This window comes from Plodia interpunctella, chromosome 13 (assembly GCF_027563975.2).
Source record: "Plodia interpunctella isolate USDA-ARS_2022_Savannah chromosome 13, ilPloInte3.2, whole genome shotgun sequence".
Classification (NCBI taxonomy): Eukaryota; Metazoa; Arthropoda; class Insecta; order Lepidoptera; family Pyralidae; genus Plodia; species Plodia interpunctella.
In genome coordinates, this window is record NC_071306.1 from 9211129 (window position 1) to 9224099 (window position 12971).

At 30.6% G+C, this 12971-nt stretch overlaps 2 protein-coding genes and 1 long non-coding RNA gene across 3 annotated transcripts in view; 2 read left to right on the forward strand and 1 right to left on the reverse strand.

Annotated features, from left to right (window-relative positions):
* The window catches only part of LOC128674723 (uncharacterized protein), a 40698-nt gene extending 29987 nt beyond the window's left edge, over nt 1-10711 (forward strand). The window contains exon 7 of the mRNA XM_053753554.1: nt 5130-10711. Coding sequence (XP_053609529.1) covers nt 5130-5287 — 158 coding nt within the window. The 3' untranslated portion in view covers nt 5288-10711. The remainder of the gene's footprint in view (nt 1-5129) is intronic.
* LOC128674724 (uncharacterized) lies at nt 896-2599 on the forward strand. Its single transcript, XR_010370050.1, has 2 exons — nt 896-1033; nt 2088-2599. It is a non-coding gene; the product is annotated as an uncharacterized LOC128674724 (long non-coding RNA).
* LOC128674722 (uncharacterized) lies at nt 1031-3324 on the reverse strand. The gene is made up of 2 exons (XM_053753553.2): nt 2893-3324; nt 1031-2039 (listed from the first exon to the last, which is right to left on the reverse strand). The coding sequence occupies exons 1-2, from the start codon at nt 3246-3248 to the stop codon at nt 1139-1141; spliced, it is 1257 nt and encodes a 418-aa protein (XP_053609528.1). The 5' UTR covers nt 3249-3324; the 3' UTR covers nt 1031-1138.
* Nucleotides 10712-12971: the final 2260 nt, after the last annotated feature.

The following is a 12971-nucleotide window of genomic DNA, read 5'->3' on the forward strand; positions in this document are numbered from 1 at the left end:
CATATAATATAAAATAAATTATAATACGCTATGCTGTTGGTGCTAAGCGCTATATTAGTTTAAGTATTTAAATATACCAAAAAAACTCGCTTTAAAAGTTACCTATCGCTGTAGACTTGCTAAAATATTGAAAAATAATAATAATATTAAAAATATAATTAAAAGTGCCTAGTTATAATGTTTTTTTTTTTTTTTCAATTTCATTTCAAATAGATTACGGACCAATAGTACTACACTATGTCAATTAAAACAATAGAATTGCTTAAAGAAATCCCTCGAATGGTGGTAAAGATAGCAATTTAACTATTTAGCTTGTCATAAAATTATAATAATGCCGCTATATATATACATTTATAAACTTTTAATATAATTTAATAATATATAAAATATTCCAAAAGATTTACTAAAAATTGAAAATTAGTTTTGAGTAACTCAGTGATTCAACAAAAAAAAAACTCAACGTATTTTGTCGTATCACTGAATGATAAAAAAATATTTTGCTGGTCAATATTTCCATAATCATATTTCAAAAAGTCAATCGTATGTCGATATAATAAAAAATATAACATTAATAAATTTCCAATTGTATGGCCTATAACGCACTAGCGGTTGGCCGCCATGCGGCGTGCCGTTGCGGTAGGCCGCACATCGATTAGTACATGAAACCGCACGATAACGACGCACTGATTTGCGGCCAGCCGTCAACCGCTCCGGTTGTTCCGGAGCTGCGACGAGCCGCGCCGGTTGAATGATGCGGCGCACCGCATCCCCACCACGCACTCGGCGCGGTAGTCGCAAACGCCGCGTCCCGCCCGCCAGTCCGTCGTCGCTTGTTTCACGCGCTAGACGCTACTCGTGCGCGTCATGGATTTTGATACAGAAAAGTTCATTTTAGAAATAAAAGAACGCCCCGCAATATGGGATAGCAAATGCGCTGATTATGCAGACAGAAATAAAAAGTTAAAATGTTGGGAGGAAATGATTAATATATATGCAAAGGAAGATGATACATCGGAAGAAAAGAAAGAACTCGGTAAGTTACGTTATTTATTAATCATGGTTACAATGTTACAATCATCATACCTACTTTTTATTCGCAATTTCCTGCGATTTTGCGGATTAATGCCATTATATTTACTTATATATATTTTTCTTGCCATTCCAATTTACCTTCATGTTCAAAATACTGAGCGAAAGAGTCACGAATTCTTTCAGCGATATTATTACCTATTCGATTATATGTTCTCGGAGTTTCTGGTACATCAGGCGACATGTAACATGTTAAAGTATCTTCATAGTTATAACCGTCTCTGTCTCGAACGTAGTTATGCAAAATGCAACATGCTTTGATGATATCAGTAGCCAAACTAATATCCACATTTAAAGGTCTATGGAATATACGCCACTTATTGCTCAGTATTCCAAACGAACATTCGACATATCGCCGTGCTCTACTATGCCGATAATTATATATTCTCTTAGTAGTGTTTAAATTAGAATTTTTTGGTTTTGCATAAGGTCGCATTAAGTTCGTGGATAAGGGAAAGGCTTCATCGCCTACTAAAACATATGGCATTGGAATAGTATTTACTTGTGATATGGGTACTGATTCTGGTATCTCAAGTTCTCCTGCTATCATTTTTTTGTAAAAGTTAGAGTGTTGATAAACTGCTGAGTCTCCAAATTTGCCACAAGCACCGACATCTATTGTTATGAATTTGTAGTTACTGTCGCATATAGCCATAAGTATAATGGAAAAGAACTGCTTATAATTGTAGTACATGGATCCACTATGGCACGGCTTTATTACCCGTATGTGTTTCCCATCTATAGCCCCAATGCAATTCGGAAAATTAGCTCTTGTAGAGAAACCCTTTGCAATATCTAGCCATCTTTGTTGAGATGGCTTCGGTAAACAAGATTCTTTTAACAGTAACCATATTGCCGAACATACTTCACGAACAAATTCAGCTATTGTACTCGCACCAATTCGAAATGTGTAATGTAGTTCAGCGAATGTACATCCGGTTGCCAAATATCTAAAAACATAATTATTTTTTTATTAATTTAAATGGTTATTGTTACAGGTAAAGTACTTATGAAAAAATGGCGGAATATTAAAGATAGTTTTGTAAAAGCTTCGAAAAATATGAAAAACATGAAAAGCGGTTCAGGTGCCAAACATAAAAGCCCATATACCTATTATAATATTTTATTATTCTTAAAGGACTCTACTATGGTAAATGAGACAGAGTCAGACATTGCCAACAATCTTTCCCAAGACCATGATGGCCCATATGAAACATCACAGAATTTAGTTAGTCAGAAAAAAAAGAAAAAAAGTAATAATGAAGACGTTATTGGACAACAATTAGTATCAGTATTGAACAAAAACTTGGAGTATAAAAAAGAAATGGAAAATGACGAAGACAAGTTGTTTTTGTTATCCCTTTTAAGAGAGTTCAAAAAAATTCCAGAATCCAATAAATTGGAAGCGAGATGTGAAATCATAAGAGCTATTAGAAATGCTCAACAACCATCATTTCATTATAGTACGCAATTTGATCGAGGGTATCGAAACCATATGTATGAAAGTGAATATGCTGGAAGAGGATATCAAACACTTGATAGTGACTACACTGGCCGAGGGTATGAGAGTAGACTCAATAATAGAGAACCCACAACTACAGGTTACCAACACCGTCAAAATCTACCAGGTACATCCACGCACTCAATGGATACAACTGAAGAGGCAACTCAGGAATCTGCTAGCCAAGACGACGCTTCGTTGATGTCTGAATTGTTTAATTCACCGTAGATTTTTTGTTAATGTGATTCTATTTCTATGTGCCTTAAATAAATGTGATTCAACTTAATATATTGTTTTCTTACCTGATGGTTATAATGAGCTTTTCTTCCGGGGATATAGATATCCGAAATCGTGTATCCTGGCCACGAATATTTAAATATAGTTTTGTTAATAATTCTTCATACGATTTTACTGACATCCTAGTGTATCCAAAGAACTTATCTTCAAATTTCTTTAGGTTTGAAATAAAAATATTAAACTCTTTGCCGTCATGTCGTGTCACCAATAGAGGATGTATCCAAAATCTATGTTTATTTTTTTGACGATATTTTCTACGATGATATAAATAAATGACTGCCGCAACTTCCTCAACGTCCATCATGTGCAAAATTTCTAGAAGCACTGACGATTGCGGCAGACCGCAGTGAGCCAAGACCATACGGTTAGCCGGAATACGGCGTGCCGTTACGGCTGACCGTATATGCTGCGGCCTGCCGCATCGGCATACCGCATCGCGGCAGGCCGCTAGTGCGTTTTAGGCCTAAGAACAACGCTAACTTTCTGTAGAAAATAAATAAATTATAACAAAGGTGACGAAACTCTTGATTAGAGTAAATTTATTTAGATATTTTTATCGTTAGTGACAAACTAGTATTTTCCATTTTTGTATACGCAAAAATTTTGCCAAAGCATTATTTTTATTTTTAATTAAAATAACACGTTTTTAAGTACATTTTTAGATATTTAATATTATTGATAAAAGTTATTTTTAATGTTAAAATAAAATCACGTCTACCTTACGAACCGATGCAAATGTGCCGTTCAAAAAATTATTCAGGTATATATTGTGTCGCAATTCTCTGCGATCGATGGGTTAATCTCAATTTATAATAAAATTACGCTATATATCTTCCAAAAATATATATATATATTAAATAAGTATTAATCTGCACACATGGTATAGTAACGAATTTAGCTTCTTGCCTAAACTTGACCTGTCGTACAAAATGTATTGTATTTCCATACCTTTTTTTAATAAAATAAATGCTTGTTATCTAGCACAGAGTTTTATCTATTTGGTTATATCTACGCATAACTAACACTATTCTTATGATCAACTCAGGACCATTTACCATTTAAATATCGGACCACTTGTGTAATTTAAACTTTTCTACTGTTAATCTTGGTACTGTTAAAAAGATAGCTTATATTGGGACTGTAAATTAAACTGTTAGTAATAAACAATTAAAAATAAATAAAAATAAGTTAATATTCGCAATCTTCAGTAAAAGTATTTTTTTTTTATTTAAATAGGTTAATTAATTATAAAATGAAATCGCAATGGTCCAACTGCTTTATTAATATTTATCATGTAAAATCAATTATTAATATTTAAAAGATTGTATTCACGATAATTACAAAATAACTTTAATGAGGTGAATGATTTCAATTTTGCCTTCTATAATACCTTTAGCTTACCCATTATTAAATGAAATTGAGACAGAACAATTTGAATATGTTATACATACATACCTACCTTGTTATTATATTACCACTAAGGTATGCAGAAAGTTTATATTGCTATTCTTGTTTAGGACTAGACAACATTTGAGAGTTAAATTTTAAATACCTCCAGGCTTATATGAATAACTTTTGATTAAGTATTTAGTGTAAATACAGGTTTAGTAAATGCTATTTTTTTTTTAAATAGAAATCTTAGACTAGTTAAAATAGAATTTTCAAGGAGTTATTGTCGTAGAATGCATTTTTTTCTTTTTTATCAGGAATTATGGAGTTTTATCAATCATTTCTAAAACATATGATTGCTTAAATTCCATGTGTATAATATAAGGTGTCATTCGTTTTAATACTTTTATAGGACTAATAATAGAATTTTACGATATAACTGTCCTATTCATATGTCTTGTATATTTTTTCCAATTAAATTTGAGACATTCTTAGTTTAAAATTAAATAGCCCTAACAAAATTAAAGTAAATATATGCATTACTGTGTACACATTAGTTTGGGGCAATTGCTATTTTAAAAACAAAGGGAAATTCATAATATTGAATTTTAAAAAAATCAACTAATGTCCACACAGTGTATACTTTGATCTTTTCCGCATGTCTCTGCATTTCTTTCAATTTACAATGATAAAGCAATATTTGCATTTTATTCATTCAATTTTTTTCTTCTTTCCCCTCTATCGCACTCGCTTGGAACGCACGCTTGGACTACGGGGCCGCACACTAACAAACAAACATTACACATATACGGTGACGGTATGTATTACGCTAATAATCCATTTCCATCAGTAGACTACGGCGATGATGAAGATATAATAGAATTAGTGCCTAATATAATTTTGAACCCTGGATTTATGGAAAGTGACCCTGTGAGGGTTCGGCAGCCCTATGCAGCTTCAATCATCAGGTCGACGGAGTGCCCCGGGCCAGGGAAGCCGCGGAGGGTCTGATTCTCGTCTATTCTTAACCTGAGGATATTCTATCGAACCGATTCCGGGACGATGTCATGATTTATATTGACGCCGCTTTGGGTGTGAGTTTTTGAGAGGTTTGTTGTTTGGGCCAGAAAATGAGATTAAAAATAATACAAATATATATATTTTGCTGTATTATACACGTATTTAAGAAATAAACCAAATGTTATAACTTTTTTTATACAATAATTTTTTTAAGCATTACAATTTTTTTGTTATGTATGTATGTGTACGTATTGTAAAAGTAAAAACTGGCCCAAAATTGAAGACATATCAGACTTGTTTTATCTGGTCGATGAGATAGAATATGCTACTGGTTCTTATGCTACACTCTCGGGTTTGACTTAATATCTAAGGCAGTTTTCTCAAAAATATGTTTTTTTTTCATATATTTGCAAACATTTAAACTTTCACACTTCGCATACAAAAAATGTACAAAGAACTTCTCGATAGATCGCGTTATATTTGGTTTTGTTATATTTAGTTCAGTTATATTGTCAAGTAGTTTAATTATATTCAGTTGTCTATAACTAACAATGAAATATATTTATTGAAAACTTATTGAAAGTTATCTTTTTTTATATTATTAAAAATTATTTTTCCAATTACAAACTCACGGGTAAAAAAACATATTTTTGAGAAATGATTCGATTATACAGTTTTAGCTTTTACCTAATCACTGAGAGAGATCGTATCTAGTACTTATAAGCATTGACTTTTAAGAAATTGTCATAGAAAGTAGCCCGCTTGTCCGAATTTTTATATTTATTTATTATTAAAAGAACTGACGCTTGCATTTTGTATAATATGTATAGTTGGTTAAAAGTCTGACACTAACGCTTTATTTTCTACTTTGGCAACTTAGGGTTCTTATTGCTTAACGTTTAAAATTGTTACTGTTGGTAGATTTTAAGGTCCATAGATGGTTTGCAGTGTGAAGGGATATTAAAATCAATATTTCAGGATTTTTTGAAATTGGTAAATTTTACTTTAATCTAACCTTAAGATTTTATTTAATTAAGATTACTTATGTGTTTTTTTTTTCAAATTAATATTTAAGTAATTAATTTCTTAAACGTAGTATAGGCAATACCTATCTACGATCAATCAACACTGCGGATTTCATCAAATCAATCAAATTTTTTAAATAGTATTTTTTAAATTATATATTTTGCAATAATTAAAAATGCGTATTTTTATAACGAGATCTCACTGAAAAGAAATTTTGATAAAAAGCTTATTTTAATTATTTTATTTTATTGATCGTGATCTTATGCTGTGATTTCTGTTCGTTCGTCATTATTTACAGTGATTGTAAAATACGTACGTATTATAAGTGTTTACAATTATATAATATAATTCGGAGACTGGCGCGAAGGTATAGGATAATATTTTAGACGATAGCAATTAGGTATGCAATTTGATGAGCACTTGGAAACTATAAGCTTTCGGTATATTGAGCTTCCCGTGCGCAAGTGGCGCTCGATGTTAAAAATAGTTCACATAATATAATTGTATGTTCGGTCACAGCGAAATTAAATATATATGGATTCTCAATATTGCCTGTATTGAAAAATATGACGTATTTATCATTGACATTGGTCGTCGAAATTTTATAAATTAATTTTCTTAATTATCAAGCTTTTTATTCGACTAAAAACGCTAATCGATATGAAAGTAATTGATATGATTGAAGTAATTAATTTTATGGATAAATGTATGAATATTTTTTTATGTTAAATACGTAGAGTGTCAAAGCATGTGATAGAATTATATATTGTAATAATATATAAAAAATATTTGTACCTATATATTTTTTTAAATAAAGTGAATCTGTGACCGAACAACAAAACTCGCTTCGGTCACCGCCGTTCAGTATTTTCACACCGTTACATGTAATGACAATATGGTAGATAAAGTTGTTCGTGTTGTTCAAACGTTGAGTGTCACACTCTAAGGCAATGACGCAGTAGATAGGCAAATGGCGTCGTGGATTTTGAAATGTCGATTATTTACATTTGTACTTATTTAATTTTTATATAATATATACATAATAATAACACACGTTCGTGTAAATTATTATTGTAATTATTTTTTGATAAGCCAACACTATTGGAAACAAATCCACATATTTTTATGATGTGCCATTTTTTATTATTAATTGAAATGAGTTATTGGCAGCATTTCAAAAGCCACGACGATTAAAAAATTTAATCAAAGTTAAATATGACTATAAATTGTTGTGGAAGTGTGTATAGCGATTTATTTTTGTATACATAGTGTATACATATCACGGCAGCCTTAGGATAAAGTTTAAAGAGAAAAATCTATTAGGAGATAATACTTTTCTTCCCTTTTCTTCATTCTTTCGTTTGACTAACGATTTTAATCATGAGATATTGCTATAAAAACAAAGTATTAAATAACATGAAAGTATAATAGTGATAGATTTTTAAAACTCATAATATTGAATTTTAAAAACAGCAACTAATGTCTACACACGTCTTTGACCATTCCGCATGTTTCTGCATTTCTTTCAATGTACAATGATAAAGCAATACTTGCATTTTGTCTTGTCTAAAATCGGATATGGGTCGGTTAATAAAAAAAAAACAAAAACAAAATAGTTTATTTGATCCATCGATCAGAATTAAATTGAATTGAAAAATGAATCATGGCTAAAATCGTGGTTAAGTAATTCCTTCTTGCGTAGTTCATTGCCTTTCTGTGTATCTTGTACATTCACTTCAAACACAATTCTCTATGTGTAGTCTAAATCGCTCGAGTGACTGCTGGTGATCCTGGTCCTAACTAATATTATAAATGCGAAAGTAAGTTTGTTACCTCTTCACGCTCTATCTACTCAACCAATTTTCTTGAAATTTTACATAGGTACGTGTAGTTTGAAGTATGGAAAAAAGGACATAGGAAACCTTTCATCCCGGAAAATTATCGCGGGCGAAGCTGCGGGCAAAAGCTAGTAATAAATAATTACATCATTTGTAATTTCATTAAATTTCGAGTGTTACAATACATGATAACTAAGAAAATTTGGTTTTCCAATCAAAATATACATATTTATTTTATCTTAATAAATAAAATTTTCTAAAAAATATTTTCTTTTGCCGTTTTAATAAAAAAAATAATTATGTTTTTTTATTTTATGAGATGAAACTTAAAGTTTTTTGAATTCGACTAATATAATTAATTTCTATCACTGCCCTGAAAACATAATATCCTAAATCTTACTTTACACTGTAATTATAAGCTTAAAAAGAACAATATACATAGGTATAGATTAAAAAAAATCCCCAGTCACTTGGGCATCAACTTGAAATTCCTAACTTGTGTTGTGCTTCTATTAGAATAAGCGGCTACGAACAGTATATCCGTCTGTCAGTGTTTGTGCTAAAGTCAATTATATATCTAAATATATGTATATATATAATCACTTGTCTGTGTCGTACTTGTGCTTGCACTTGCTATTTTTCCTATATAATAATGCCTTGATCGTGTGTTGAGTAAGTATTTATTTCTCAATGGTTTTGTCTTAGGACGTTACGTTTTACATGTTCAACGCGTCCTTATTTCTTATTTACAATAGAAATAGCAGAGTCATCTATCTCTGTCACGTACAAGGTTCTGAGACATTTTGATACGCGTACGGCGGCTGTGTTAGTTTTTTTTTTTTCTTGTTTTTCAATGCACAGCACAGCTGTGCAAAAATCTGCTCTATTTTTTTACGTTTATATTTTTTGTTTTTAAATAATGTATTTAAATGATATATTATTATCCATGATCAAGGCAATGTGTGTGCACTAAATGTATCGTCAACTTCACGAAAATTTGTGTGAAAGGAATTATTTTTGTATGACGAATGAATTTTTTAAGAATATTTGTAACGTGGCACAGGATTGTGTAATCAAGGTATATGAAATTATCTTCCATGGGAATAATATGGGCATTAGGAATGTAGACTTGCAATATACGTAGTCATTAGTTAAACCAGTCACATAGCTATCGTTGCTACGCAAACAAATTATGCTTTACGAGATATAATATTGCCATTTTTACTAATATATACGTAATTAAGTAAAAATCTAACATTAATCTTGTCTATCTTGGCATTTATTTGTACAATTCCATTTCAATTTAAATATAGCGAAATAATTATCAGAATATGTCCTGAAAGTCAGTCATGACATGCATTTTTTTTTTTATAAAAATGGCAAAGTTATATTAAATCCATCTGAGCTTTTCAGAACGCTTTATAGGAAAATATTTTAATAACATTGGACTAGTTTCTAGTCCACGTTATTGTACATCAAATGTGCTTGTAGACAAATATCATGGAGCTGTGATGTGACTGGTTAGGAAATGCATTCGGCTGCGCAGTTTGATGAAAGCCTAACCTCAAATTAATTTACATAACGATTTTGTAATCGATTGTATTATAGCATAATTCAAAATTTCTGTACGTTACTTTAGTACGTACGTTAGTAAGACGTTATGTAGTAATTATCAGAAAAACTATTTTTTATATATTATTAAATATTGCACAAATAGTATCTTTTTATCAATATTTGAATTTCTTTCCTTTTCCAAGTTTAGGTTTTCATCAAAATTATGATAATAGTAATACGTAAGGTTGTATTAGAGATTGAACGCTAGAATAGAGGCACGTAGTGTAGCGTTGGTCGAGATATAAGACTGGGATGTAAGGGTGTGGGCAACATGTACACAACACGTTGTTATTTAATTGATCCTCACGCTGATTTCTATTTCAAATGTAATATACGGCGTGTTCTGAATTTGAATTCGATAAAACAGTGCAAATAATTAAAATCTATTTCACATTAGCTTATATGTTATGGAATATTTTTTTATATAATTCGATTTTATCCATCGTTTTAATTTCCATTGACATTTAAATTGCTTTTGTTTTTTGCAATCGCTTATTTGATGCAAGTATGGTTATTCTTTTATACCTAGTTTTTTACGACTGCATGGTTTCCTAACAATTTTAAAATGGTTGCTTTTAATACTATAACAAAATAATATATATGACCATGTTCTTTCGCTAATCTCACACCCTCAAAGGATAATAGCCCGAATATACTATTGTGCCTATGATGTACATCATTACGCATGTTGCATTGAAATAAATATTTTTCCCTGTAATTTATCTGAATTTTGCATATTACTTGCATTATATTCTAGATTTAAAGTTTTAACTTATTTTAGATAAATTAATGCGAAAGAATTAATAAACTTAAATTCAAAGATATTTGAAAAAAATTCTAACATTCATATAACTTTAAACTTGTTAAGTTCTCAAGCCCCAAATGTATTTAAGTCATTGTGATGTGAAAGAAAAATGCGCCAATAAAATGAACTTTTCCACACAAATTGACTACGGCGATGACTATGATCATATTTAACTTTGATTAAAAAAATTAATCAAAGTTAAATATGACTATAAATTGTTGTGGAAGTGTGTATAGCGATTTATTTTTGTATACATAGTGTATACATATCACGGCAGCCTTAGGATAAAGTTTAAAGAGAAAAATCTATTAGGAGATAATACTTTTCTTCCCTTCTCTCCATTCTTTCGTTTGACTAACGATTTTAATCATGAGATATTGCTATAAAAACAAAGTATTAAATAACATGAAAGTATAATAGTGATAGATTTTTATAATCCATAATATTGAATTTTAATAACAGCAACTAATGTCTACACACACGTTTTTGACCTTTCCGCATGTTTCTGCATTTCTTTCAATGTACAATGATAAAGCAATACTTGCATTTTGTCTTGTCTAAAATCGGATATGGGTCGGTTAATAATAATAAAAAAAAACAAATTAGTTTATTTGATCCATCGATCAGAATTAAATTGAATTGAAAAATGAATCATGGCTAAAATCGTGGTTAAGTAATTCCTTCTTGCGTAGTTCATTGCCTTTCTGTGTATCTTGTACATTCACTTCAAACACAATTCTCTATGTGTAGTCTAAATCGCTCGAGTGACTGCTGGTGATCCTGATCCTAACTAATATTATAAATGCGAAAGTAAGTTTGTTACCTCTTCACGCGCTATCTACTCAACCATTTTTCTTGAAATTTTACATAGGTACGTGTAGTTTGAAGTATGGAAAAAAGGACATAGGATACCTTTCATCCCGGAAAATTATCGCGGGCGAAGCTGCGGGCAAAAGCTAGTAATAAATAATTACATCATTTGTAATTTCATTAAATTTCGAGTGTTACAATACATGATAACTAAGAAAATTTGGTTTTCCAATCAAAATATACATATTTATTTTATCTTAATAAATAAAATTTTCTAAAAAATATTTTCTTTTGCCGTTTTAATAAAAAAAATAATTATGTTTTTTTATTTTATGAGACGAAACTTAAAGTTTTTTGAATTCGATTAATATAATTAATTTCTATCACTGCCCTGAAAACATAATATCCTAAATCTTACTTTACACTGTAATTATAAGCTTAAAAAGAACAATATACATAGGTATAGATTAAAAAAAATCCCCAGTCACTTGGGCATCAACTTGAAATTCCTAACTTGTGTTGTGCTTCTATTAGAATAAGCGGCTACGAACAGTATATCCGTCTGTCAGTGTTTGTGCTAAAGTCAATTATATATCTAAATATATGTATATATATAATCACTTGTCTGTGTCGTACTTGTGCTTGCACTTGCTATTTTTCCTATTTAATAATGCCTTGATCGTGTGTTGAGTAAGTATTTATTTCTCAATGGTTTTGTCTTAGGACGTTACGTTTTACATGTTCAACGCGTCCTTATTTCTTATTTACAATAGAAATAGCAGAGTCATCTATCTCTGTCACGCACAAGGTTCTGAGACATTTTGATACGCGTACGGCGGCTGTGTTAGTTTTTTTTTTTTCTTGTTTTTCAATGCACAGCACAGCTGTGCAAAAATCTGCTCTATTTTTTTACGTTTATATTTTTTGTTTTTAAATAATATATTTAAATGATATATCCATGATCAAGGCAATGTGTGTGCACTAAATGTATCGTCAACTTCACGAAAATTTGTGTGAAAGGAATTATTTTTGTATGACGAATGAATTTTTTAAGAATATTTGTAACGTGGCACAGGATTGTGTAATCAAGGTATATGAAATTATCTTCCATGGGAATAATATGGGCATTAGGAATGTAGACTTGCAATATACGTAGTCATTAGTTAAACCAGTCACATAGCTATCGTTGCTACGCAAACAAATTATGCTTTAAGAGATATAATATTGCCATTTTTACTAGTATATACGTAATTAAGTAAAAATCTAACATTAATCTTGTCTATCTTGGCATTTATTTGTACAATTCCATTTCAATTTAAATATAGCGAAATAATTATCAGAATATGTCCTGAAAGTCAGTCATGACATGCATTTTTTTTTTAAATAAAAATGGCAAAGTTATATTAAATCCATCTGAGGTTTTCAGAACGCTTTATAGGAAAATATTTGAATAACATTGGACTAGTTTCTAGTCCACGTTATTGTACATCAAATGTGCTTGTAGACAAATATCATGGAGCTGTGATGTGACTGGTTAGGAAATGCATTCGGCTGCGCAGTTTGATGAAAGCCTAACCTCAAA

Excerpts from the sequence above, each read along its gene's own strand:
- LOC128674722 (XM_053753553.2), bottom strand. The coding sequence starts at position 3,248 with ATGGTCTTGGCTCACTGCGGTCTGCCGCAATCGTCAGTGCTTCTAGAA. Across the intron at positions 2,040-2,892 it reads AAGCTCATTATAACCATCAG|ATATTTGGCAACCGGATGTA; the intron begins GTAAGAAAACAA and ends TTATGTTTTTAG.